This window comes from Bombus vosnesenskii, unplaced genomic scaffold (assembly GCF_011952255.1).
Source record: "Bombus vosnesenskii isolate JDL3184/JDL3185 unplaced genomic scaffold, Bvos_JDL3184-5_v1.1 scf7180000013319, whole genome shotgun sequence".
NCBI classification, from domain to species: Eukaryota; Metazoa; Arthropoda; class Insecta; order Hymenoptera; family Apidae; genus Bombus; species Bombus vosnesenskii.
The window spans coordinates 182,247-205,852 of NW_022882964.1; the positions used below are offsets into that span (position 1 = coordinate 182,247).

General features: G+C 28.7%; 3 protein-coding genes across 4 annotated transcripts; 1 reads left to right on the forward strand and 2 right to left on the reverse strand.

The window, feature by feature from the left end:
* The first annotated feature begins 129 nt into the window (after positions 1-129).
* Positions 130-3,505, forward strand: LOC117235789 (graves disease carrier protein homolog). Its single transcript, XM_033498127.1, has 7 exons — positions 130-447; positions 709-801; positions 878-1,011; positions 1,413-1,598; positions 2,048-2,204; positions 2,804-2,945; positions 3,041-3,505. Exons 1-7 carry the CDS (start codon positions 384-386, stop codon positions 3,213-3,215), a joined length of 951 nt encoding a protein of 316 aa, XP_033354018.1. The 5' UTR covers positions 130-383; the 3' UTR covers positions 3,216-3,505.
* Positions 3,506-5,897: 2,392 nt separating this feature from the next.
* On the reverse strand, positions 5,898-12,065 carry LOC117235790 (serine/threonine-protein phosphatase 2A catalytic subunit alpha isoform). The gene is made up of 6 exons (XM_033498128.1): positions 11,773-12,065; positions 9,343-9,552; positions 8,962-9,225; positions 8,711-8,883; positions 8,482-8,589; positions 5,898-8,374 (listed from the first exon to the last, which is right to left on the reverse strand). The coding sequence occupies exons 1-6, from the start codon at positions 11,872-11,874 to the stop codon at positions 8,302-8,304; spliced, it is 930 nt and encodes a 309-aa protein (XP_033354019.1). The 5' UTR covers positions 11,875-12,065; the 3' UTR covers positions 5,898-8,301.
* A 2,929-nt stretch (positions 12,066-14,994) lies between these two features.
* On the reverse strand, positions 14,995-23,472 carry LOC117235786 (endoribonuclease Dicer-like). Of its 2 annotated transcripts, none has more exons than XM_033498124.1 (25): positions 23,315-23,472; positions 23,031-23,208; positions 22,665-22,904; positions 22,309-22,594; positions 21,826-21,902; positions 21,647-21,750; positions 21,436-21,574; positions 21,226-21,356; positions 20,816-21,056; positions 20,216-20,464; positions 19,871-20,140; positions 19,611-19,787; positions 19,318-19,522; positions 18,733-19,051; positions 18,330-18,655; positions 17,487-17,623; positions 17,240-17,347; positions 16,866-17,162; positions 16,510-16,725; positions 16,239-16,439; positions 16,019-16,100; positions 15,704-15,924; positions 15,427-15,598; positions 15,257-15,332; positions 14,995-15,185 (listed from the first exon to the last, which is right to left on the reverse strand). In XM_033498124.1, exons 1-25 carry the CDS (start codon positions 23,470-23,472, stop codon positions 15,026-15,028), a joined length of 4,770 nt encoding a protein of 1,589 aa, XP_033354015.1. In that variant the 3' UTR covers positions 14,995-15,025. The 2 variants fall into 2 exon arrangements, with proteins under 2 accessions (XP_033354015.1, XP_033354016.1); XM_033498125.1 differs by having other exon boundaries at positions 23,031-23,170; positions 23,315-23,455.
* Positions 23,473-23,606: the final 134 nt, after the last annotated feature.

Here is a 23,606-nt window from a genome sequence, read left to right on the forward strand (position 1 = left end):
ATACACATTTTTCTGCAGGCTTGAATAAATTATAATATATTAAAATAATCTTAAATAAAAGATTTTTTTAATTAAAGCAAATACAAAGTTGTTTTGATAGATTTTGTTTTGTATTTTTCATACATAATTTGCTTTCTTAATTTATTTTTTTAATAGTATTTCATAATTATAGATAATAAATATTACTAGAAAACATAACCTAAATATACAGCACTTTTAATACGAATAAGAAAAAGTAAGTAAAAACCAATGATCCCGTTATCAAGCAATGGAGTATTATCTGTGCAGTGAAGTGGAATGGAATCAGTAATTTTCCATGGCTGTGTTTCGATCCACTTCTCCCAATATAATATTTGGGTACATCCTGCATTAACAATTCAAAAATGGCATTCCGCGTTGAGTCCGAGAAAGATTATGGATTTTTACTAAAAAGTTTAATTGCCGGCGGTGAGTTAAACATTTCTTCCAATAAAACGTCGCTAAATAATAATAACGCATTTTCATTTAATTATTATTCGTTTAGAGAGAAATATTATGTGAATCATTTATTATCAACCATAGTAGAACAATTTCATATTTATGACAATATTTGTGTCATTATTATTATTAAGGAAAGGTAGTAATCTGTTTCAAAGAATTTGCAGTATTATTACATAAATTGCTTGATAATAAATAAAGATTGTTTTATTAGTAATAAACATTTTACAGGGGTAGCTGGAATGTGTTCAAAAACAACAGTAGCTCCACTAGATAGGATAAAAATATTATTGCAAGCACATAATAAACATTATAAACATTTAGGTAAAGAATGCAACTTTGTAAAGGAAAAATATTTAGAAACAATACAATCGAAGCATTAACTTCTTCTACTACATAGGTGTCCTTTCCGGATTGAAAGAAATAATTCAACGTGAACGATTTATTGCTCTTTACAAAGGAAATTATGCTCAAATGATTAGAATATTTCCATATGCAGCAACACAATTTACTACATTCGAATTATATAAAAAGGTAATTATTAGTAAATGCGACCTTTTGTATTGAAACAATTAAAAAAATAATGTCAATTTTTTCTGTGTAAAGTGGTTCCACAGAGCGAAGTAACCGTTATTAATATAAAGACATGCTCATAATTTAAAGGTGAGCTTTTACAATTTAGATTCATTTTTGGACTTATGTATGCAAGTGAATATATTGCATATATACTCATATAAATACACATATAAATACACATATGTAAAATATTTAATAATTTACCTATCTTCTGAAAATGTTTAATAATTTATCTATACAAATATAAGATAGACATACAGCTTTAATGAGGGGAAATAAATACAACATTCTTGTTAAAAAAATTAAGTATATATGATTGAAATTATAAGTAAATTAAGCCAGTTTTTTATTTCTACCAGTATTTAGGTGACTTATTTGGAACGCATACTCATATAGATAAGTTTTTGGCTGGATCTGCAGCTGGTGTTACCGCAGTTACATTAACATATCCACTTGACGTGATTAGAGCCAGGCTTGCTTTTCAAGTTGCCGGAGAACATATTTATGTAGGGATTGTACATGCGGGTATCACAATTTTTAAAAAAGTGAGTTCATATTTCATTAAATGTTATTAAAAGACTTTAAGTTTTGAGATTGAAAGATAATATTACTGTCATAATATATATTAACACATTTGCATAAAAAGATGTGACTAATCTACATTTGAAATTACTTATTCTGATCTCATGTAATTAAGCTTTTGTTGAAATGCACAAAAACATATAAGGAACAGCTGCATTATAAATATATATGTAATTTATATGAATAGGAAGTAGCAGCAAGAAAGTTAGCATATCAATTAAAATATAGAGTGCAAAGTTTAGAGCTTTTTGAATTGTGAATTGGTTCATATATTATTACCACATATTCATTTGAAAAGAACATTTTTTAAATAATAACTCCAAAAACAAAAGAAAGTAAATTTACATAAAATACTATTTTTTTAATGATTGATTTCTTATTAATAACAATATTATATCATTGAATCTTTCAGGAAGGTGGTATTCGAGCATTGTACAGAGGGTTTTGGCCAACTATTATTGGCATGATTCCATATGCAGGATTTTCATTTTATTCATTTGAAAAACTTAAATATTTATGCATGAAACATGCACCAAATTATTTTTGTGAAAAATATGACAGAAATACTGGTATGACTAATTTAAAATTTGTATAGATTTATTGAAATAGAAATTTTACTTTCAATAATAATATATAAATTAATATTTTTCGGTAAGAGTTATGTAAAAATAGAAGAGATATTTGGTCTTTAGTTAAATTTGACAATTTTCTAAAAATACTTTTGGAAAATATTTTAATTAATATAAGCATACAAATACTTAATACTCAGGGGACCGGCCGCTCTGACAAGCATATAGCCTGAATTCTCGGGTGTCTTTGGTGCGACTGAAAAAGATTCAAAGCGACCAATATTATATCTGATATATTGATAACGGTTTCGTATTATTCAAGCATTTGATGTAAAAACAATTTCATAACATTTCGTTTATAGCATCCATTGCTTTTTTTTTATTTAACAGCAGTTAAAGTTTTTATAGGATACTGCATGAACTATGAAAGACGCGAATTCGCGTCTTCGATCCCCAGTGTTAAAAATTCTTTATACATTTTTCGACAAATAAGATGATCTATCATACAAAATCGTAACTAAATTTTATAAAATGCATAATTCCGACTTGTGTAATTGTCTTTAATACTTGGTAAAAATTATATGTTAATGTAACTATAGGTGGTCTAGTTTTAACGATACCAGCAAGATTATTGTGTGGAGGTATTGCTGGTGCTGTTGCTCAAAGTTTTTCTTATCCATTAGATGTTACTAGAAGACGGATGCAACTAGGTATGATGGATCATAATACTCACAAATGCAAGTAAGAGTCTACCACTGTTATAATGTGAATATAAAAGAGGATATTTAATTCTTTAATGGTTTATTACACAATATTTAATTATAATTCACTTTTAGTTCTAGCATGTCACAGACTATAAAAACGATATATGAAGAAAATGGTATTGCTAGAGGTCTGTATCGTGGAATGAGTATTAATTATCTACGAGCTATTCCTATGGTATCAGTTAGTTTTACAACATACGAGATCATGAAACAAATACTACATTTAGACACTGGACTAAAATTCTAATTTATTTAATCAGAACACGTATTTGTGATGTCTCAGTTCTTATATTTCTATTAGTGGTAAAACGCAAGCAATATTAATATTTTTCTACAATTACTGGGACAAAAATATTGTTTGATTTTTACTTTGTAACATAGAGGTGATTCTTTCAATCTAATTTATTATCTGTATGTGATAAATTTATGCAAGTATGATAAGCCACGAATATGTGAAATATATGGAAAATATTTGCGAAGTATACATACATAGAATAAATATTTAGGGTGGACCAACTAACGTGACCACCTGAAATATTTCACTTGTTTTTAGTTAAAACATAAAAAATGTTCCAGCTACAAGTTAGATGGTTTCGAAGGGGACATAATTTGATATGATTAGCTTTTCGTAAGTGACCGCGTAGAAGACATATGAAGGTCACTTTTTTTTTTAACGAAATCGTATATTTTTCTATTACATTAGCCAACTTAGCTAAACATTCTGTACAAAAAATTATTAATCTATAAAGCATTAATAAAGTATTAACCTGTTTATACCGAAAAAATATTAGCTTAACAGATATTCTAACTGCAAGCTTGATTCAAATTAGCAATCGCAATAAGATCAGATCACGCCAGGTCAGGTCACCAATCAAGAGCATCTTATTTTATTTCACTGAACTGCCTGTCTATTGTAAATGCTCGTACTGAATTACGTGCTAGCGATTTTGACAGGCGCCTGATATGACATGATTGGATCGTACCGTGATCGCTAGTCTAAATCGTCCTTTAATTTTATCAAATTTAGATATAGAGGTTAAGGAAAAACACGACATTCTTGAGCTTATGTTACCTTCATCTTTCGTACGTTAAATTTGACAAATTAAAGTTATAATATTTCTTAAACCAATGGTTTTTCAGTACACATAAATCGGTTAATACTTTTTTGTAGAGAATATCATTTCATTTAAAAAATATCAGTGACCTTCATATGTTTTTTATGTGTTCGCCTACGAAAAAGCTAATGTCAGATTATGTCTTCTCGAAATCATTCAACTTGTACTTGAAACATTATCAAAAACAAGCAAGATTTCCAGATGATCACGTTAGGTGATTCGCCCTGTAGAAACACGCACACGCATATATATAAGCACTGGTTGCTTACGTACAATTGATATTATTCTTTGATATCACAGTGATAACTACTGCTGATACAAAACTGATACTAATTACCCTAATGCCGTGGTGATAATATCAAAGTGTCACCGTTTTCTGATACTATGACGATGAGCAGTGGTTATAACAAGGATACATTATATGTGAAAAACTATTTTTTTGTTTATATGTAATTATTATTTTCATATTCGTTTTGCAAATGACTGTTTTGATTACACGAAAAAAAGATTGCATTATATTTCATATAATTAGTAATATCTTATATATACAATATTAATAAAAATTTTAATAACACTTTTTGTACAATGTTACCATGTTTAAAAATTGTAGACCAAAGAACGTTATATAATAGTATATTTTTATTCATAGTAAATAGTAAATTTACCATAGTAAATTTACCATAAACCATAATAAATGGTTATTAATGTAAAGGATACATGTAATGATAATTAAAGAACAAAATGATAATTGTAATTTCGAATTTATAAATAAATTATCTTTTTTGAAACTACAGCCTTCAATTTATACCTCTTAATTAATTCCTTCTTAATTATGAGTGAGGACAGAATAAATTATTTTAAAAATTATAAGAATTGTAATTTAAATTAATTAGTAATGTACAAAAAAAACATAAGATGTTTCCAAATTTTGATGCTAAAACGATACAATATATTCAAGAAATTAAGAAGATAAGAAAGTTCGTGTAAAATTTTAAATATTTCTTTGTTTGATAAATTAATTTTACATGAATAATAATTGATAACAATGACTATCATTGTTGACTAATTTATCAATTAATAATTCTACAGTGATGTGTTATTATACAATTTTATCCAATCAATTTTTATGTCATAACTTTTTAACATGCTTCATCAAAAATTATCTTAAAACAAGAAAAAATGTTTTTTGTTACACTGTTCAAATTAAGTAGATATGTATAAAGTGTAATTAAAATATCTGGAAATCACTGCAAATATTGTTTTCTTTCGATTAAATATCTTGATAAAACTTTCTTCAAAACAGGGCATGTAGTGTATTAAGAAAACAATTATGAGTATAGATTTATGTATGAATCCTTTTTATTTATTTAATTTCCTGAATACACTGTACGAATTATATGCTAATTAATTTCAGAACGCTCTGTATAGCAATTTGTCATACTTTAAACCTAATGTCCCATTATCAGTAATACATTTGAATATTTTTAGTTAGTAAACTATGCACTTTAATAAATAATTTTGCTTATTGCTGGTTCAATTTGAAATATTTATTTTTCAATTGAGTGTCTTGTAATAAATGGTTTTTTGTACATGTACTTAAGATATCACTAGGTTTATGTAATTTATAAATATGACTTTAATCATAAAAATTTACCTATTTCTATAGAAATTTACTTTTAAAGTTTTTATATGTTAAAATACATGCGAATAATTATTATTTATGTATTAGTCTTATGACCAGTAATTAGTTTTGCTCATATCATGTCTTGCACTACAGTAGTTCAATGTGTAAAAATGATATAAGACTCTCTAAATATGATAACATTTCTTTATTTATCTAGCTTCTGTTTATAATGAGACGACATAATATCAGTTCAAGGCATACTGTTTACTTTGCTTCAGCAAGCCAGTTTAAAATTTGTAACTTAATTTGTTCAAAATACACAAAGTCTAAAACCAGGGACGCATGCCGAAAGATAAGAACCAAGTGCACACACATAACTCGCAATTGCTTGAAGTATTTTCTATGATTGATATAAAATGTTCCAAAAAATATTGTAAAAGATATTACTTCAAATTGATATATACAATGTAGTCTGTATGTGATATATAATAATTATATACAGCTATAAACTGATTATTTTGCCCTGAATTTATATACATAACAGATAAGTTTGAAGCGTTTTGTTTTAATTTGAATTTCTGCGTGTGCATCGGTGATCAATCAGCTTTTGATAAAAGCATACTCATTTTTAGCTTAGCTCTATGATCACTTTGTAAAAATCTGCATGTAAGTACATAAAATATTGACATTCAAAATTAAAGTGAAACAGAAATAACCGGATTTATGACTTTTACACTTAAAAATAAATGTTTTTATCACATTATCTAAAGTAAAATTTGACAAATAAAGAAATAATAATGTTGTGAAGTATTGAATCTTTAAGAATTAACAACATATAAGAGTTTATTTGATATTGAAATTTATGTCTTATATGAAATACTTTAAAAAGAAAATAAATAGAGCAAATACAAAATTAACTATACAAGCTCCAAGAACTATTATTGATTTTACTAAAAGACGTACTTTTAATTAACTCAATCTGCTTCATCTGCTGTTATATAATACCATAATTTTTTTTTCTATATATAGAAAATTTTACCTTTATTTCTTTTATAACCCAGAAAATATGTGTAATATATAATATATAAAACAAAAATGAAAAAATGCTTAGCCCTGCATTAATGCAGAAAAAGTTACTGTATCCGCAATGTTATGGTTTCTGTGCTATTTTCTTTTACATTTACAGTCTTAGTAAATTGCTATAGTGTGCACCTATACATTTTTCGTTTTTTTTGTCTCTTTATTGTTACTACTGTATCGTTTCATTATGCATATGTTCAAATTACATGTTTAATTCTATGAATTATGTATTCCGTGAATACATTCAATGCTCATGTATACAATGCTTGTGTATTGACGAGTATGAATGATTTGACAACACATTAAATTCATTAAACTTGCATTACACATGTTTATTTACCAGAAGCATTATTTTATATCTATTAATTAGTAAAAAAGTTGTCGGTAGGTTCATAAGCAATTAACTTTCAATTTAATGATTGTGAATGCATGAATTCATTCAGTATAAAGTGTGTGTTTCACTTAGGAAGTCTTGACAGGATTGATGCAAAAGTTTTCTTAATCCTTAAATTATAAAACATGAGATAACCGACGACATTTGTATTTAATATTAATATTTAAAAATTATATTTAGGCAAGCAGGTTTGAAAAATAAAAACAGCAATGAGCGTAACTAAAATAAAATAAATGCTATGGAATAAACATGACTGATGGACTTGCACTAAATTATTTTGTAAGATAATTATAAAAATAAGACTTATACAAATTATATTTTGATTTACTTAATAAAACAATGTCAATACTATAAGCAAAATTATTGACTGCGACGATTGTGATTAATTAATACGTATAATGCTATGTTACAATCGTTAATAAAATTCACTAGAGAATTTATTCAATTGTTTATATGGCACGATTTGTATATGCCAAATTTACTGTTGCATCAACCCTTTGTATATTTCCTTCAAGTGGAACATTTCATGCTCCATTCACACTAGCAATTATGTGACACTCTCTTAAATATAAACTATTATTATTTTGGTACACTTTTTGAAACCTTAAACAACATTATTTCTATTCAGTACACGCAACAAATAATTTTGCTCGTATAAACAGTTTTTCAATAAATTAATATTTCTTCAAGGTTTCAAACAATACCATGCACAGTTTTTTATTCGCACTACTTATTATGTTCATTTCTTCTGTTTCGTTTCTTGGTAATAAAAATACAAGCAATACAATGAAAGTTGTAGAACTCAATGTGATACGTGAATTTTAATTGGTACGTGTGTACATTATTGTTTGTTTTTTTTTTTCTATTTGTATACATTTAATGTTGTGTCTACATGAATGGTGTGGGACACGCGCAAAATACTCGGTTGTGTGCCATCTCTCAACAAGACACCACAAAGAGTCATGATATAATACTTGAGACTATAATGTAATGTGTAAGGATAGCTGCAACCTCACACTTTATTGATGTTCTATCATAAATTATGTTCAGTGGCATTGCTATGAAGCCTGAATCATTTCTGTACCCCTACCTTAATAGATAACTCAGGGGTTTTGATTGTTTACAAGAAATAATCTGGTGTCCGCCTAGTAACATGCGGCTCACCGCGCCTTGGAGCTGGATCAAATTGAAGGCTGTAGAGATAAAATACAAAATATTGTACGAAAATGAATAAAAAATAATTCATATCAATATTTTTGCTCACCAATTATTTCATTTAATATAAAATCATTATACTTACAATGAATATTTTAAAGCGTCATCTAATTCCATAATTGCAGCTTGATTTCCACAACGATAGCAGTAATTGGGAGCTGAGAATATTGTTACAACATTACGATCATGACACCTGTAGTGAAAAATATATATATATGTATGGGATACAAAATTTTATAATAATAATACCATAATATTAATACACAAATACAGTACAAATTAAATCATAAGTAAACATTTCCAATTAAATATACCAATTATAACCCTCCATAACTAATTGATGTGCTCGTGATACTAATGTCAGGCCATTAGAATGATTAAAAGTTTCTGAAATATCTTGTCCGAAAGTATACCCTGCTCCTCGAGGAGAAATACCCCATCCTCCTCTGTCATCTGGATCTGACCACAAAAGATCACACATGGGTCCCTAAAGTAATATGAATAATATTTTACATATCTTCCATTCTTCCTTTACAAATTTAGAAAGTCACCTATAAATACTGACTTCGTGTGGTACTTCTTGAAGACGGTCTAGAGCACGTATATGATCTAAAGTATCGATCGAAGGTGATAAACCACCATGTAAACAAAATATTTGACCATCTACCAGAGCAGTTAATGGTAAATAATCAAATAGATCCGTGAAGAACTTCCATACATTGGCATTGCCATATTTACGTAAACATTCGTCATAAAACCCATATACCTGTGTGATTTGCCTTGATTCATGATTACCTCTTAAAATAGTTATTCTTTCTCTATATCTCACCTATGAAAATAAAATTTTATATACATTATAAAGGAAAAATAGTGTATATAAAGGAAAACAGGCAGTTCTATATCTGTATATTCAATTTACATATATATCTGTTTAAAAGAATTTTACCTTGAGCGCAACAAGTAAGGTAACAGTTTCAACAGAATAATAACCACGGTCTACATAGTCACCCATAAAAAGGTAATTTGTATCTGGAGACTTGCCTCCTATTCTGAACAATTCCATTAAATCATGGAATTGTCCATGTACATCTCCACATACCGTTACAGGACATTTTACTTCTTGTACGTTAGATTCTTTAGCTAAAATTTCTTTTGCCTACAAACATATATTAATTCCCTGATATTATTTATTATCTAAAAATGTTAAAGCAATATAAAGATATATAAATACATAATAGGTTAATTTAGAAAATAAAAGAAATGATTTATAATTATCTATCCAGCCACATTTACAATATTATAATGACAATAATATTAACTCATTAACGGTCAAAGTTGCGTTAATGCAACATTTCATTCAACCTTTCTTTTTTAATTTACATTACTAAATTTTACTGAATCCATGTTGCAATTATGAAAATGAACTTCAAGAATCTGTTCAATATCTGTTTCATTACTATTTCTTGTTTCATATAGATCCTATAATTTTATGAAATTAAAAAAATTGGAATATTTTATGATATATTATTTTATTAAAATTATTGTTTTTGTATTTCCAATTCATACAATGGGATTCTGTGATATACCTATTATTTCAATGGATTTTTTAAAATTTATAAACAATAACTTACTTAATTTGGGTTTTGCGATAATGTTGCATTTACATAACATTTACATATTATTTCACTGCATGGTTCTCAATGAGTTAATACAACAGATTTATAACTAGACTGGAAATATTTATACAAGTTCATAATTTTATGAATGGAATTGACATATTGACACCAAGGCATTTAAAAACTCATAGATGTATCATTCGGGTTCCTTTGCTAGAACTCAGATGATGCACATATAAGTCATTTGCTTCGAATGTGTTAAAGAAATGGAATCCAAATATACAAAAATCTGTTTTACATTTCAAATATTACAATGAGTCCTCTATTTTGAATACTTTTATATAAAGTTAGACACACACACACGCGCGCGCGCGCGCACTCGACACGCACGCACGCACGCACGCACGCACGCACGCACACACACACACACACACACACACACACACACACAGAGAGAGAGAGAGAGAGAGAGGGAGAGAGAGAGAGACGGTCAGACAGACAGACAGACAGACAGACAGACAAACGGACGGACGGACATACATACATACAAGAGTTTATTTACAACAAATAAAACAAAGACTTTTCAAAATATTGCAAATTTTCAGTAAGAAATTAATTTTTACATTACTGTTAAGTTCCATTAACATATACAACAAATTAGTAATACAAGAATAGCAATACAATGAATTAATAAACTACAAATATTTAATGCTAATAGCCAACAAAGCGAAACCTAAATAGGGATTTATTTTTCCTACTAATTATATTTTACTATTAACTACTTCAGATATTTTTTATATTTTTACATATTACATGCATTCTGCATACTATTGCATTTTAAGATTTACCATAAATGCATAAAATTTCACAGTCTAGTAATAACATTAATATAATTTACATAAAAGATAGTAAAAATATATTTAGGAACAATAGTGATAATATAATAGATTAGATAATACAGCTGATTAAGAAATGATAGTATAAGTATACAACTTATACTTTTTATTTTCTTCCATATAGAAAAGCATTTATAGCAAATTACTTATTTATTATAACATATGAAGCAAATTTATAATCTATAAATATTCTATATTAATATTAATTTGCAAATACACAGATAAATATGACATTTTCTTGTCTATAATAGTACATATTGTCGTATTTCAAGCAGTTATTATTAAAAGTTTCCAAGCATAATGATTAAACATCTTTTAAGCATTATGCATGAGCAAGTATTACATATACAAACATCTCGAAGACGAATACAATCAAATAAGATAATTTCGACATATCACAGGTGTTTCGAGCGTTGAAGCATGAAAATTAAAGTGCTCTTTACATGCTGCAAGAGATCTCATTCGGGAAGTAAAAATAGAATCGTGGGTTGATTCGGCAAGCTTGCTTGGTTTGAACAAGTTGCAGTGTAAATCCAAATAGCAATGAACACGGTGGTTTTTGGAGCGTCTGATCGTAATTTTAAATAATATCTATCAAGACTGAATTTGTCGAAATTGCGAAATACACTATCGATAATATTATTTCTGTATATAAAACATATTCAAATGTATTGCAATGAAATTTGTAATGACACGTCAAATTATGCTCTCGGTGGTGATCAGTAGAATACGAATGAACGAAGCGTAAAACAGCGTAACAAAATTAATTGTAAGCCAAACAAGAGATATCTCAATAAAAAAGATACACTGAAAGAATCGACGTGGTGATAATTTTTTATGGATGAGAGAAAAGTGTATGTGTACCTTCTCGCACAGAGATTTTACTTGGCTTTCTGTTAGTTGTTGGCAGTTATTTAATTGTTCTATCCACTGATCGAGTTCCTTCAACGACGCCTTTTCCTCCATCGTACAAATCTACGTATGAAGTCTACGGATAGCCCGCACTCTTAGCACATGTAATAAAAGTAAAGCGAGTCCGTCCCGTAAACTAAATCATTCGGTTTTACTGGAAAAGCTTCTTAACACAAATATCCCGATCCAGCACACACTCACAAAATGGCCGATTGCGAGTACGGACGGTGACGTCACACTAAATTCATGCGTGCTTCACTAGCTATAACCTAGATTATCATGCCGGCCAATCGCGTTCTGCGTTTATCTCGCTTTTACCAATCAGAAGTCGAGTATACTTTTGTCGTATATATGCTATTGTACACTGTGCAACTGTGACTGCATCGTTTTAACAACTATGATTACATTTCTATTGGAAATATCGGAGCATTTCAGTAACGTAGAAATGCGGGATAAAATCTGGCGAAGATAAAGAAATATTTTAATACAAGATATATGATGGTTTCAGAGCTTGACCGAAGATTTCATTTCACACCGTACATCCAATCACTTTGTAAATATTACGTTTGTTTTGTTACCATGTCGACATGAGAACTCACCAAATTCGATCAACGTGATATTTACGAAAATGTCAAATTTATTTAAATGCAAGATACAAAATGATAGTTCTTAAAATACATAGATCGTATAATTTTGAATAGGTCAAAATATGTATGTATGTATGTATGTATGTATCAGCTATAATGGCGATTGATTTGTAATTAATTTTACAAATTTTGCTTCGATTTTTGTACTTTGATTATCACACAATGAAGTCTGAACGATTTTCTTTGAGAGAGGATATTTCAGCTGAACTAATTCAGAGAATTCAAGAATTTCGAAGAATTTCAAAGAATTCAAAAGGATTTCATTCAAAATTCAGAGTAAGGTAAATATTTGATTAAATTAAATACAGCAACTATTAAGAAGTAAATAATTTAAAAGATTATGTTTAATAGCATATACTTGCGATTAGAGTGGAAGTCTATTTATTTAATGTTTATAGAAATTTGATTTGATTTAATGTGATATTTTGATTGTACATATGTTTCTCTTTTTTGATATACATAACTGCTTCTTTGTACACTTGTACTGAATTTATTTTATTGTACCTATACATTGTCATGACTAATTTGAAATAAAGGTGTAACATATATAGCACCCCACCAATAAATATTGTCTAAATTTACAATATTTTGTATTTTGGTATGTTGTACAAGTCTTTACATATATTTGAATGTTTATTTTGATTTCGTCGATAAAATGATTGTTTTTGAGCTTTTTTGAGCACACCAAATTTATAACCCATTCTTATATGGTATGATAGTTTTCAAGTAGTTTTCGAATAGAATTCAGAAATACAAATTTTAAGGCGAAGAAATCTGTTTTAAAAATTATGCATGTATAAAATTTGTGCATAGCGTACGATTTACTTGGACGCCATTTTAAGAATGTTTAATTATGTATAATTGAAGAATGATTTGAATCGATGGTTGTATACAGATGCGCGTGGTAATTCTTTTAATAAATCAAGAAAGTAACTCACATTTACTTCGCTCAGAAAATTATACAGTATTTTTTGAAAAAGCAATCTTATTAGTTGAATGAAAGCATAATGTTTTCAAATTGCCGCTGCTAGTGACACCATGAGATCAACGTTTTTAGTGAACGGTCGGCAAAGTCGTTATCGTTATATTATTGATCTACAGTGGAACTAAACAGGGCAGCCTCCAACTCTTTATAGGTTTTTGTATATGCCCGCGTGAAACCGCTTCTTGGACTTGACCGCGTGGTGCAACATCTGTATTGGAATTGTGGTGTTACGGTCAGCGCTTGTTCAAATGTTGGTTACAAAACAGGCAATTTCTTTGGATAGGTGTACGACGACTTTCATGAAACACAAGTTTTTTCTAACAGCAATGGTTTCTTTTACTGCAAATATTTAAACAATTAACGGTAGGGCCACGATATGTTGCAAGCATGTGACGGCATAAGAAGAAGAATGTCGATCCTCGGTAATATCGATGAAATATTCGTGGTCAAGGAGTTGCTTCTGAAATTTCGGACGATGTGGATGTGTTCTGATGTAATGACTGTGGTCCAATCTACAGTCATATATTAGGTTGGCATCGTTAGGTGGTAATGACAAAATCCGCAATCACTTAGTTGCCAACCCAATAAATATGTTTCCATACTTATATATTATACCGAAAGCATAGAAGATACCCTCCAAAAACTGAGTCGCGAAAAGTCAACATGGAAGACATCGAAGTCCTTGTTCTTGCGGGACATGCTATAAATGTCTCAGACAGAGACTGACACATTTCACTCATCTCTGTCTGTCATGCAAGAACAAGAACTTTGATATCATACATGTTGATTTTTCACGAGTTAACTTTCGGACGATTCTACGTAGCAGGTATCGAGACTTTATAAGACCGTCGATTGGACCACGATCGTATACACACGTCTGGGAACTCCTATGAAAGGGGTAAGTAAGGCTCTTAGCGACCGATGAATATTGTTCAATTTAACCGCAGTAAGGCGCTTTGATTGATTGCTTAGAATTTTTTGTGTAACGTTATCGCGGAAAAATAACCCAGACCCGGTCGTATCTGCCCCTTTCTCTCTCCCCCTCCCCTTAATGCGGCCGGGGACTCGACTCACGGTGGACCGAGTAGCACGGGAGGTGAAAGGAGGAAACAAGATCACGATAATGATTTTAGAGACAAACTTTTGCCTTATACGATTATTATGATTACCTTACTAATTACTTTGTATTTAACTAATGTCAAATAAATGTTATGTAACATAAATATTTGTTTTATTATTAAAAACCTTTCTAAAGTCTAAAGTTATACTATAATTTTGCTTTTTTAGTAAAAGGATTTAATAACATAAAAATGTTTCAATCATAGATAATATTCTGAATATGATATTATTTACGTATATTAAATTTAACAGAAGAACGAAAACAACAAACACTGCACATAAATCTAATATGACTATAATAAGTAAATAGACAATATTGATGATCTTTTTTATTATCCTATTTATTGTAATACTATTATATTATTTATTGCAGATAGAAGAAAATGGAAGAAGGGAAGAAACATAAGTAGGTAAAACCATCAGTGAACATGAAAAAATGTCTTATGATATTGATCTATTTCTTACACAAGAAGCTTTTTATAGCTTGCTTTGCAGCAGCACACTTCGCTTGTTTCTTATTAGCACCGAACCCATAAAAATGTCTTATTTTCCCAGCAATAGTTACTTTTAAAGGAACCATGACAATATTCGTATTATCAATAATAGTTGCTTTCCTGGGGAAAATATATAATTGTTAAATAATTTTAACGAAGATGAAATGTTAATTGTTACTAATAATACTCACAGGAATTGTGGGCGTGCGCCGTGAGTTTCATATAAAACACGAATTGGTTGTTTTGGAATATTTTTGCTGAATTCGTCTAAATAAAAGCTATATGTTACCACAACTAATAATGTTTATTAACAATTTTAATGTTATTATAAAACTGTAATGTTATTTTCATAAATACGTACCGATTTCTTTATGCATAATGGAATATACAATGTTCCATACTACTGTAAGATTTTTATTACTATCCATATATATTGCACCTATTACAGATTCAAATATATCTCCTAGAACTTTAGGAACGTCTACATGTTCAGCCATATTACATTCGTCTTCTTCTAATAAAATCCATAGAAGCTGTAAATATAGAATGTATTATATACAAATACAGAAATACATTTACATATATATATTTAAATAATTCAAAATGTATTTAACGTTTCCTTTATTAATGTAAAATACCTCGTCATTCACAGCATAATTTCTTTCTTCTTGAAATTTCACAAATCGTTCAATAATATTATTTAATTTTGGAGCATAAGATAGTAAGGCGATATGTAAACCATGTCTTACAGTCAAGCATGCAAAAGTAATATTATTAACAAGAGCAGATCTTAGATCTGTTAATGCACCAGGGTTTAAATTCCCACAACTTTCATAGATATAGTTTGTAATTAGGAAATCTGAAATTATACGTTAAGTCAAGCATATTCATTTAATATTTTATTGATCAATAAACGTTCAAAAGAAGGTTTAAAATCATAAACATTCTGTTACCAAGTATTGCATCACCAAGAAATTCTAATCTCTGATAACATTCAGTCATATTATTCGGTGTATATGAAGGATGTGTAAAGGCCTAAAACATTTAACTGTTTTACTTGAAAGTTATATTTTTTAGTTAAACTAAGTTGCCAAACTAGATCTTAGCATTAAAGAACTCGATATAACAATCCATCAAAAATAAAACACTCAGTTGTTGTAAAATGTTAATTACCTGCAGTAAATACCCTCTATTATTAAATCTGTATCCAAGCTTTGTTTCTATATTGGAAGCCCAAGGCATTAAATGATTTATGTTCCCTTCAGAAATTATAGGATTCTGAGGGGTACCAAACAATAATTCATTAGCATCAATTTTATATGGTAAAATTTGAAACCATTGTAATAATATTAAAGTATCTTTAATACCCATACTCTAGAAAAATGAAAATATTCATATTAGAAAAAAATTATTACAATATTATAAAACTTTGTTTTGTACTTACTCTAAGATATACACCAATCAATGCTTCTACACAATCTGCTACTGTTTTATCAGAAACTGTTTGTATTCCAAGATAATGTTCCATACCAGTTTGTGCTTCTGCTGTCTCCCAATCTAATATTTTTGTTTGTATTGCATTTTTCGTGGCTTCACTTATATGTCCACTTAATTGCTCATCTCGAGGTATTTCAATTTCATATAAAACATTTGGTGACACCTTACGCAGAGTTTGTTTTTTCAATAAATTTAATCAATTTACTTCATTAAATTTTACAACTTATTAGTTTACATCATCTATATTACTGCATAATTTACTGTGTGTATGATTTAGTTTTGGAATATTCAAATAATACAAACCTTTGCATGTAATAACACATCTTGAACTTGCCTATACACTGTATAAGCTGGTGCAATAAAATTACTCAAAGGTATAAAACTGTCAACTTTCATACATCCCGGAATGTTTTTCTTAACTCCACAATAATACAGATTACGGTTGCCAATAATTTTTCCTTTCAGTGCGGTTAAATAACCTTCACTATGCTTCGGAAACTCATTGTATAAAAATAATGATGTAATAAATTTCAAATATGCATCCCCTAATGTTTCTAATCGTTCTAAATTGAACGCATCATGTCCTGTTTTAGTTAATGCCTATAAAAATTTGTTTTCATAAACAGACTAGATTAACTGATTACAATTAAATCAAAAACAATTAAGAATATACTTACATACACGATCTGACCAGGACTGGGGCCATACGGACATTTTAATGACAAGATTTGCAAAACCGGTACTGGTACTGATGGTTTGTTCAAAAAATTAATTTTGTCATTTTTCTGTGAAATAATACATTTCATGAGTATTATAAATAAATGTTAGATAACAATGTTATACATAGAGAAATGTTGCTCAAATTTTTAGAAATATAAAGTGAAACGTATGTATAGTATGTATATAAAAGATATAGAATATTACAATTGAACTATTATTTTGATCCTGTGTTTCGTTCATAAACTGGCAATAGTGTTCTATTTCAATTAGCTGAATTTCTTCGATATTCTTGTCCAAATCTGGTTGTTCTTCATGTTTTGACCATGGATAGTGATATAATTCTGTGAAAATATTTCTAGTGAAATAATTTCATATTATATGAAAATAGACATTTTATTAATGTATAAGAATATATAGTCTACGTATAGACAAACTATCTTTAAAGTAAAAATAAATTAACAATATATATACACAAGGTATCCCACCTAGCTCTGTAACCCTTAATTACTCTTTTTTACTCGTATTGGCCACGATACGAAAAAATTTTTCAGACCTAATTTCTCCCTTGACATATGATAACTGTTAGTGCAATACAACATAAAGAGGAAGAGAACCAAAAGTGTCGAATGTATAATCTAGATGAAGAGGATCCTTGTTGTATTTCATGCTCTGTGAGGGAATTTATGAAAGAATAAGAGAAGAGATGGAGAATTAGAGAAAAGATGAAAAATTTACTAGGAGGTAGATCAGTGAGGGAGATGTGTGTATAGTAGAGTTTCGAGCAACTAGTAGGGAAACTGAATAGCGATCTAAAACCAAAGGAATGTTGTTACCATAGATTAGCTAGCTACGTTTTAAGGATATAGACTACTCTAGGTTCTAGCTTTTAATTTAAAGAAATTTGTAAGCTTAATGTTTTATGACAAGCGATGATTGTATCTAAAAACTATATTAGGTATAGGAGATATAATATATATGGATAAATAAATAGATAAATAAATAAATAAGTAAATATATATATATATATATATATATATGTACACGAACCATCTGCTTCTGTTCCATTTGAAATTGGTTCTGGATGTAAATTATCAGTATTTTCTGTAGTAGAAATTTCTAATAAAGGCTCAAATGAGTCTTCTCTTTCTTGGTTAGTTATTACTAATGAAGGCCATTTCATATTATTTGATAATGTTCCTAAATTACTTTCTTTAGCAATAATGTATCTTAGATCTTCTGCAATTAAGAGCTGTGAGACTCTGTGCAATATAGATGGTAAAGTTGTTGCTTTGAGCCAATATAAGGCTGGAAAATTAATTCTAATGCATAATTCTGGAACTAAATGCTCTTTCTTTGATTCAGCACTCTTATCTCTGTATAGAGAAATACGATTTAATTATGAATTTAGTTTCATTTGTATATAATATGTATATAAAGAATTATGTATTACCTAGGCATTATATAATCTATTGCCCTTGATATTGATTTTACTTCTAACATTGGCTGCTCTAGATTGTTTATTACCAATCTGTGTTTTTCTTTATAATAATGAATATACGTCGAAAAGTGATCAGTTGGAAAACATGAACTGGGCATGATATCATCGCATACTTGGGTAACAATATATGTGTGTGCAGCTCTATAGTTAGGTTTAACCAGTGCTAGTTCGTAATCAGAACTCTTAAAACGGAATGGAATTGGTGGTGATATATATTCAATAGAACTATACTGTTTCGTGACTTCCCAATTTATGTCCCAGTCTTCGTTAACTAAAAAATTATTTTTAAATATTTTAAAATAGCACTAAAATAGAAGATATTAAAAAAGGCCTAATATTAATGGTATCTTATATAGTACGAAAGAGAATACATAAATATATCTTTATTATCTATATAGAATTATTATTTTAGTGCATAGCGCAGATTGAAAAGCTTTCGGAATGGCAATGGTAATAATAAATAAAGGAACACCTAGCGGCAATTCCGAAAATCGAAAGTTTCCAATCTGTCCCCGTTCAATCATAAATTTCATTTACCTGGCACAATTAAAAAGCAATTATCACGATTACAATTATCGAATACCATAAAGGTTTTTATAACTGGTACGATATCACTAAATATTAAAGTATGAAACCTTTTTAAATATATAACTTCTTCTTCAGTTAAAATCATTTTTGCGTGATTTACTTTCACATCAATATTTAATTCACCAACACGCATAAAAATTGGAAAAGAAGGTATCTACAATAAGAGTATAAAATGTATAAGCAAATGTATAAGCGTATAGAATGTTTGTTATTAAGATTAGAAAACAAATGGAAATTTATACCTCTGGCATTTGTTTTGTAGAAAGTATACCAAAACCTGCATTATTATGTAACAAATTATAGAATGTCAAATAGCGATTATCATGATGTGGTGCAGGATACTTAGGTGTAGCATGAAGTATGTGAAGATACACTATCTCTTGAGGAAGAGGAAATGCACCATAGAGAGCTGATGGGAACTATACCATATAAATGGTGGTTTTTAGTAACAACATTTACTACATTTTGCTCAATGAAATAATAAATTTTTGTTTTATTTTACCTGTAACTGATGATGTCGCTTTTTCTTGTATGTTCCTACTGAACTTTTTTCTGATTCAACTTCGTCAACCCAATTTGGAAATAAATAACTTAGGTCCTTCCGAAGTGTTTCTATTGTAACTGGCTTTAAATTGTCAGATAATTCTCCGATTTTATGTAATTCTATACACATATTCATAGCAACAGATCTTTTTGCACTGCTAATAGAAATCATAGGATCACCAAGAATAGTATTTCTGAATGGAGATATAGATGGTAATGTAAGAGAAACCTAAAACGTTATTTAAGGAAATTACAATCATTGCACAAGAGAAAAAAAGATTTAAAATATTTCAGCCTCTAATACCTGATACAGTGGCGGATAATTTTTTGAAATTTTACGTAAAGTCCAAATAGGTGATAAACACGCAAATTTTGATTTCAATAAAGATGTACAGTATTGATTTATTACACTAATTGCCATCTGTTCTGTTATACAACATACTTGTCCATCATCACTAGTTACTTGATATGGTTCTATGTCATGTTGATATAGTTCACTTTGTATTTCATTTTCAGTTGGTACGTTACGTTCATCAGTTTTGTCTACTAGAAGCTAGTTAAAAGATAAAAAGTGAGCAAATTTATATGTATATATAGTTATGCCCTGTATAACAAGCTATTAACCATTATCCATGACCAGGATTTCATTTTGTTTACCGATAATCATTATCAACAGCAAAAAGGTTTTTTCTTTTTTTTTTTTTAATATCGCTAATCGATGTCGGCGGCAAAATGTTTTTCCGCTTATACATTCGACTATCATTGATTGTTATTAACATTACTGATATTTAGTATTCATTGACAACGTAAAAAAATTGATTGTACAATTTATTGTATATTTTATTAAGCAGAAAATCGGTATGAAAATATATGCGACAAGGAATAAAATTTAAGAAAATGGCACCTGTTTCAAGTGTTGTTCTATCTTTTTATATTCAATATGTCGTTGTAGATACTGTGAGTCATCTTTTTGTAGCAATACTACATATTGACTATATGCATGCCGTGCTCTCCCTTTGCTTTGAATATATGTTCTTACATCCATTGGCAAATCGTACCTAACGATTAATGAACATTTCGGCACATCTATACCTTCATCTATAACATCTGTTGCAACAATGCAATTTATCAAACCATTTCTAAATCTGAAAAAAAAAGAAAAAAGAAAAAGAAAGAAAAAGGAAAAAGGAGAAGTTTAGAGAACTGTGTATTTCTTGAATAGTGATGTATTAATGTATCCGCTGACTTTTATATTAAAATTGAATAAATAAGCTTGTATATAATAGATTGTATTATTATTATAAAATATCGTACCTGAGCAAAACCTCCTTATTCCGTTCTGATACGCATAGCAATTCTTTGGGATTTTTAAAAGGATTACTGGACACACCTACCACAAACTCTGGATACAAGAATTTATACTCCTCGTCATGCAAGGATATACTCTAAAATATTACACAAATTACAAAGTAATGAGAAAAAGATAAATTTATATAAATTATAAACATAAAAATTACTCTTTACCTTTAATATCTGATATAATATTTTTGCAGTGAATCGACGTTGTACGAAAATAATACAGCAAAATACCTGATCATGATGCTTGTTATTATAAAAGTCTTTCAATACTTTGAAAAGTTTTCGAATTTGATCAGATGAATAACTGAAATTCCATAATATTGTTTCAAAATAATATTAACGAATTATACAATAAATATAAATAGAAGTAACTCACTTGTAAATTCTCTCTTTTTCTGGACTCCCTTTCATTTTATCTTCTAATAATTTTCTACAGTTAATTACGTTTGTTATAAGATATTCCAAAATATATAGTGTTTCCTAAATATTACATATTACATTACACAATATAAACGAACAAAATTCAATATATCTTTATGTTTAATATTTACATACCACATCATCTATACTTTTTTTCAAGTATTCTAATTGAATCAAATGAAGTAAAACACATTTGCTTGCGCCATAAATTCCTATATCAAAATAAAATTTGCCAAACTAGAGAAGAATACATACAAATTTAATTATATTTATTATATTATAATTAATTTTGTAAATTATTCTGCATCCTATTTTTTATGCATACAATATGTTAGGATATGTCCTAAGGTGGACAGGAGATTATTCTAATGCAAGGTTGACAAAAATATATTTTTTATTTGAGACCTTGTCTTTGAGAAAATTAAGTTTCAAAATTCATACATTAGCTTGAATGTAAATATACTTAATGAATCACAAATTAAATTTAATTATCCTGAAACAAGACCTACAAACAAAAAAGGCAAAAATCTTTATTTTCTCCCCGGCTTAGTTTTGCATATAGAATAACCTCTTGCTCTTGAGTGTACCATATATATCCTGGCACTATATATACAATACCTGTACGTAGAAAGTGGTACTGAATGTTTCTTAATATGCCACTCAGCTTTTTACTAGTAGTTTTTGGTCTAAATTCTGCACTTGATTCAGTATACTTCAGATTATCTTTTAACGCTATGCAATTTAGCATTAACTCTACTTCCTTAATAATATTATTTATGCACTCCCCAACATCGTCTATAATATGTTGGTCAAATTGAATAATTTCTTCAATTGGTGATGCATAATAACTTTTATCAGCTACAGTCGCAGTAGCTATTCTTGCGTTAAATGTAACTTCCAAAGACTACAGTAAAATTTATATATTATATTAATTAAAATAAAATTTTTCTTTAATGTGATTATATGAAATTTACCTGCATAACTGATTGTACTTTTTTCAGCCTCACATTAGAATTTAATAATGATGCTGAAAGTCCTAATACTCTTGGTTGTTCCTCTTTAGGACAATTTTCAAAGAGTTGCATAATTTGTCGCATAGGATGATCATTTACTGCTCTGTGACATTCATCGAAAATAATCAGGTTTATTCTATTCAAAAATATATATCCATGACAAAGTGCATTTACTAAGATTTGCGATGTCATTACTAAAACCTATAATACAGCATTCTTTAAGATTTTAATTCATATTATAATTCATATTATAATTCATATATTCGTATAATGTTATAAAAACAATATTTGTAACAATATTTCTAAGTTATAATTGACTTCCATTACCTCGTGTTGGTTTAGATGTTCATTCCATTCTTCATCATGCCAAAAATCAACTCCTTCCTCGCTACTGAGTGTTCCACAAGACAAACCAGTTAATCTTTTAATATAATCACTTTGTTGTATGACCAAGGGTACTGTATTCACTATAAATATGGTATGTTTACCGCCTTCAGCATAAGGCCTATATATAAAATTCATAGCACAATGTTTAAATATTGATAAGGTGAAAATATGATTATATACTATATGACAATAACTGACAAAAATGTGTAATTTATGACTCATACCGTCGTATATCCGCACTTAATTCTTTAATAAGCATAACAGCAATAAATGTTTTTCCGGCTCCCGTTGGTAAATAAATAATAACATTTTCTTTACATGCAGTTTCAAATAGATCAATCTGATAAGGTCTTGGTATAAACTCCTTTATATCTGTCTCCATAACTTAGATAATAAGAAGAGTCTTAAAAAATAATATATTTATAAAGAAAATCAAAATACTTAAAAATTATAATCGTACATTTAAAATGAGTACAACTTACCTTGAAAATAACAAGTTAGTTGAAAATAACAAAG

What these genes read in the sequence shown, in the direction of transcription:
- LOC117235789 (XM_033498127.1), top strand. Translation starts at nt 384, where the DNA reads ATGGCATTCCGCGTTGAGTCCGAGAAAGATTATGGATTTTTACTAAAA. An exon ending in AAAAAGTTTAATTGCCGGCG is followed by an intron (nt 448 to 708) that starts GTGAGTTAAACA and finishes AACATTTTACAG; the next exon opens with GGGTAGCTGGAATGTGTTCA. An exon ending in CATTCGAATTATATAAAAAG is followed by an intron (nt 1,012 to 1,412) that starts GTAATTATTAGT and finishes TATTTCTACCAG; the next exon opens with TATTTAGGTGACTTATTTGG.
- LOC117235790 (XM_033498128.1), bottom strand. Translation starts at nt 11,874, where the DNA reads ATGGAGGAAAAGGCGTCGTTGAAGGAACTCGATCAGTGGATAGAACAA. An exon ending in TAAAATCTCTGTGCGAGAAG is followed by an intron (nt 9,553 to 11,772) that starts GTACACATACAC and finishes ATATGTTTGTAG; the next exon opens with GCAAAAGAAATTTTAGCTAA. An exon ending in CCTTACTTGTTGCGCTCAAG is followed by an intron (nt 9,226 to 9,342) that starts GTAAAATTCTTT and finishes TTATTTTCATAG; the next exon opens with GTGAGATATAGAGAAAGAAT.
- LOC117235786 (XM_033498124.1), bottom strand. Translation starts at nt 23,472, where the DNA reads ATGGAGACAGATATAAAGGAGTTTATACCAAGACCTTATCAGATTGAT. An exon ending in GTCCTGGTCAGATCGTGTAT is followed by an intron (nt 17,163 to 17,239) that starts GTAAGTATATTC and finishes AAATTTTTATAG; the next exon opens with GCATTAACTAAAACAGGACA. An exon ending in ATGTGTTATTACATGCAAAG is followed by an intron (nt 16,726 to 16,865) that starts GTTTGTATTATT and finishes ACTCTGCGTAAG; the next exon opens with GTGTCACCAAATGTTTTATA.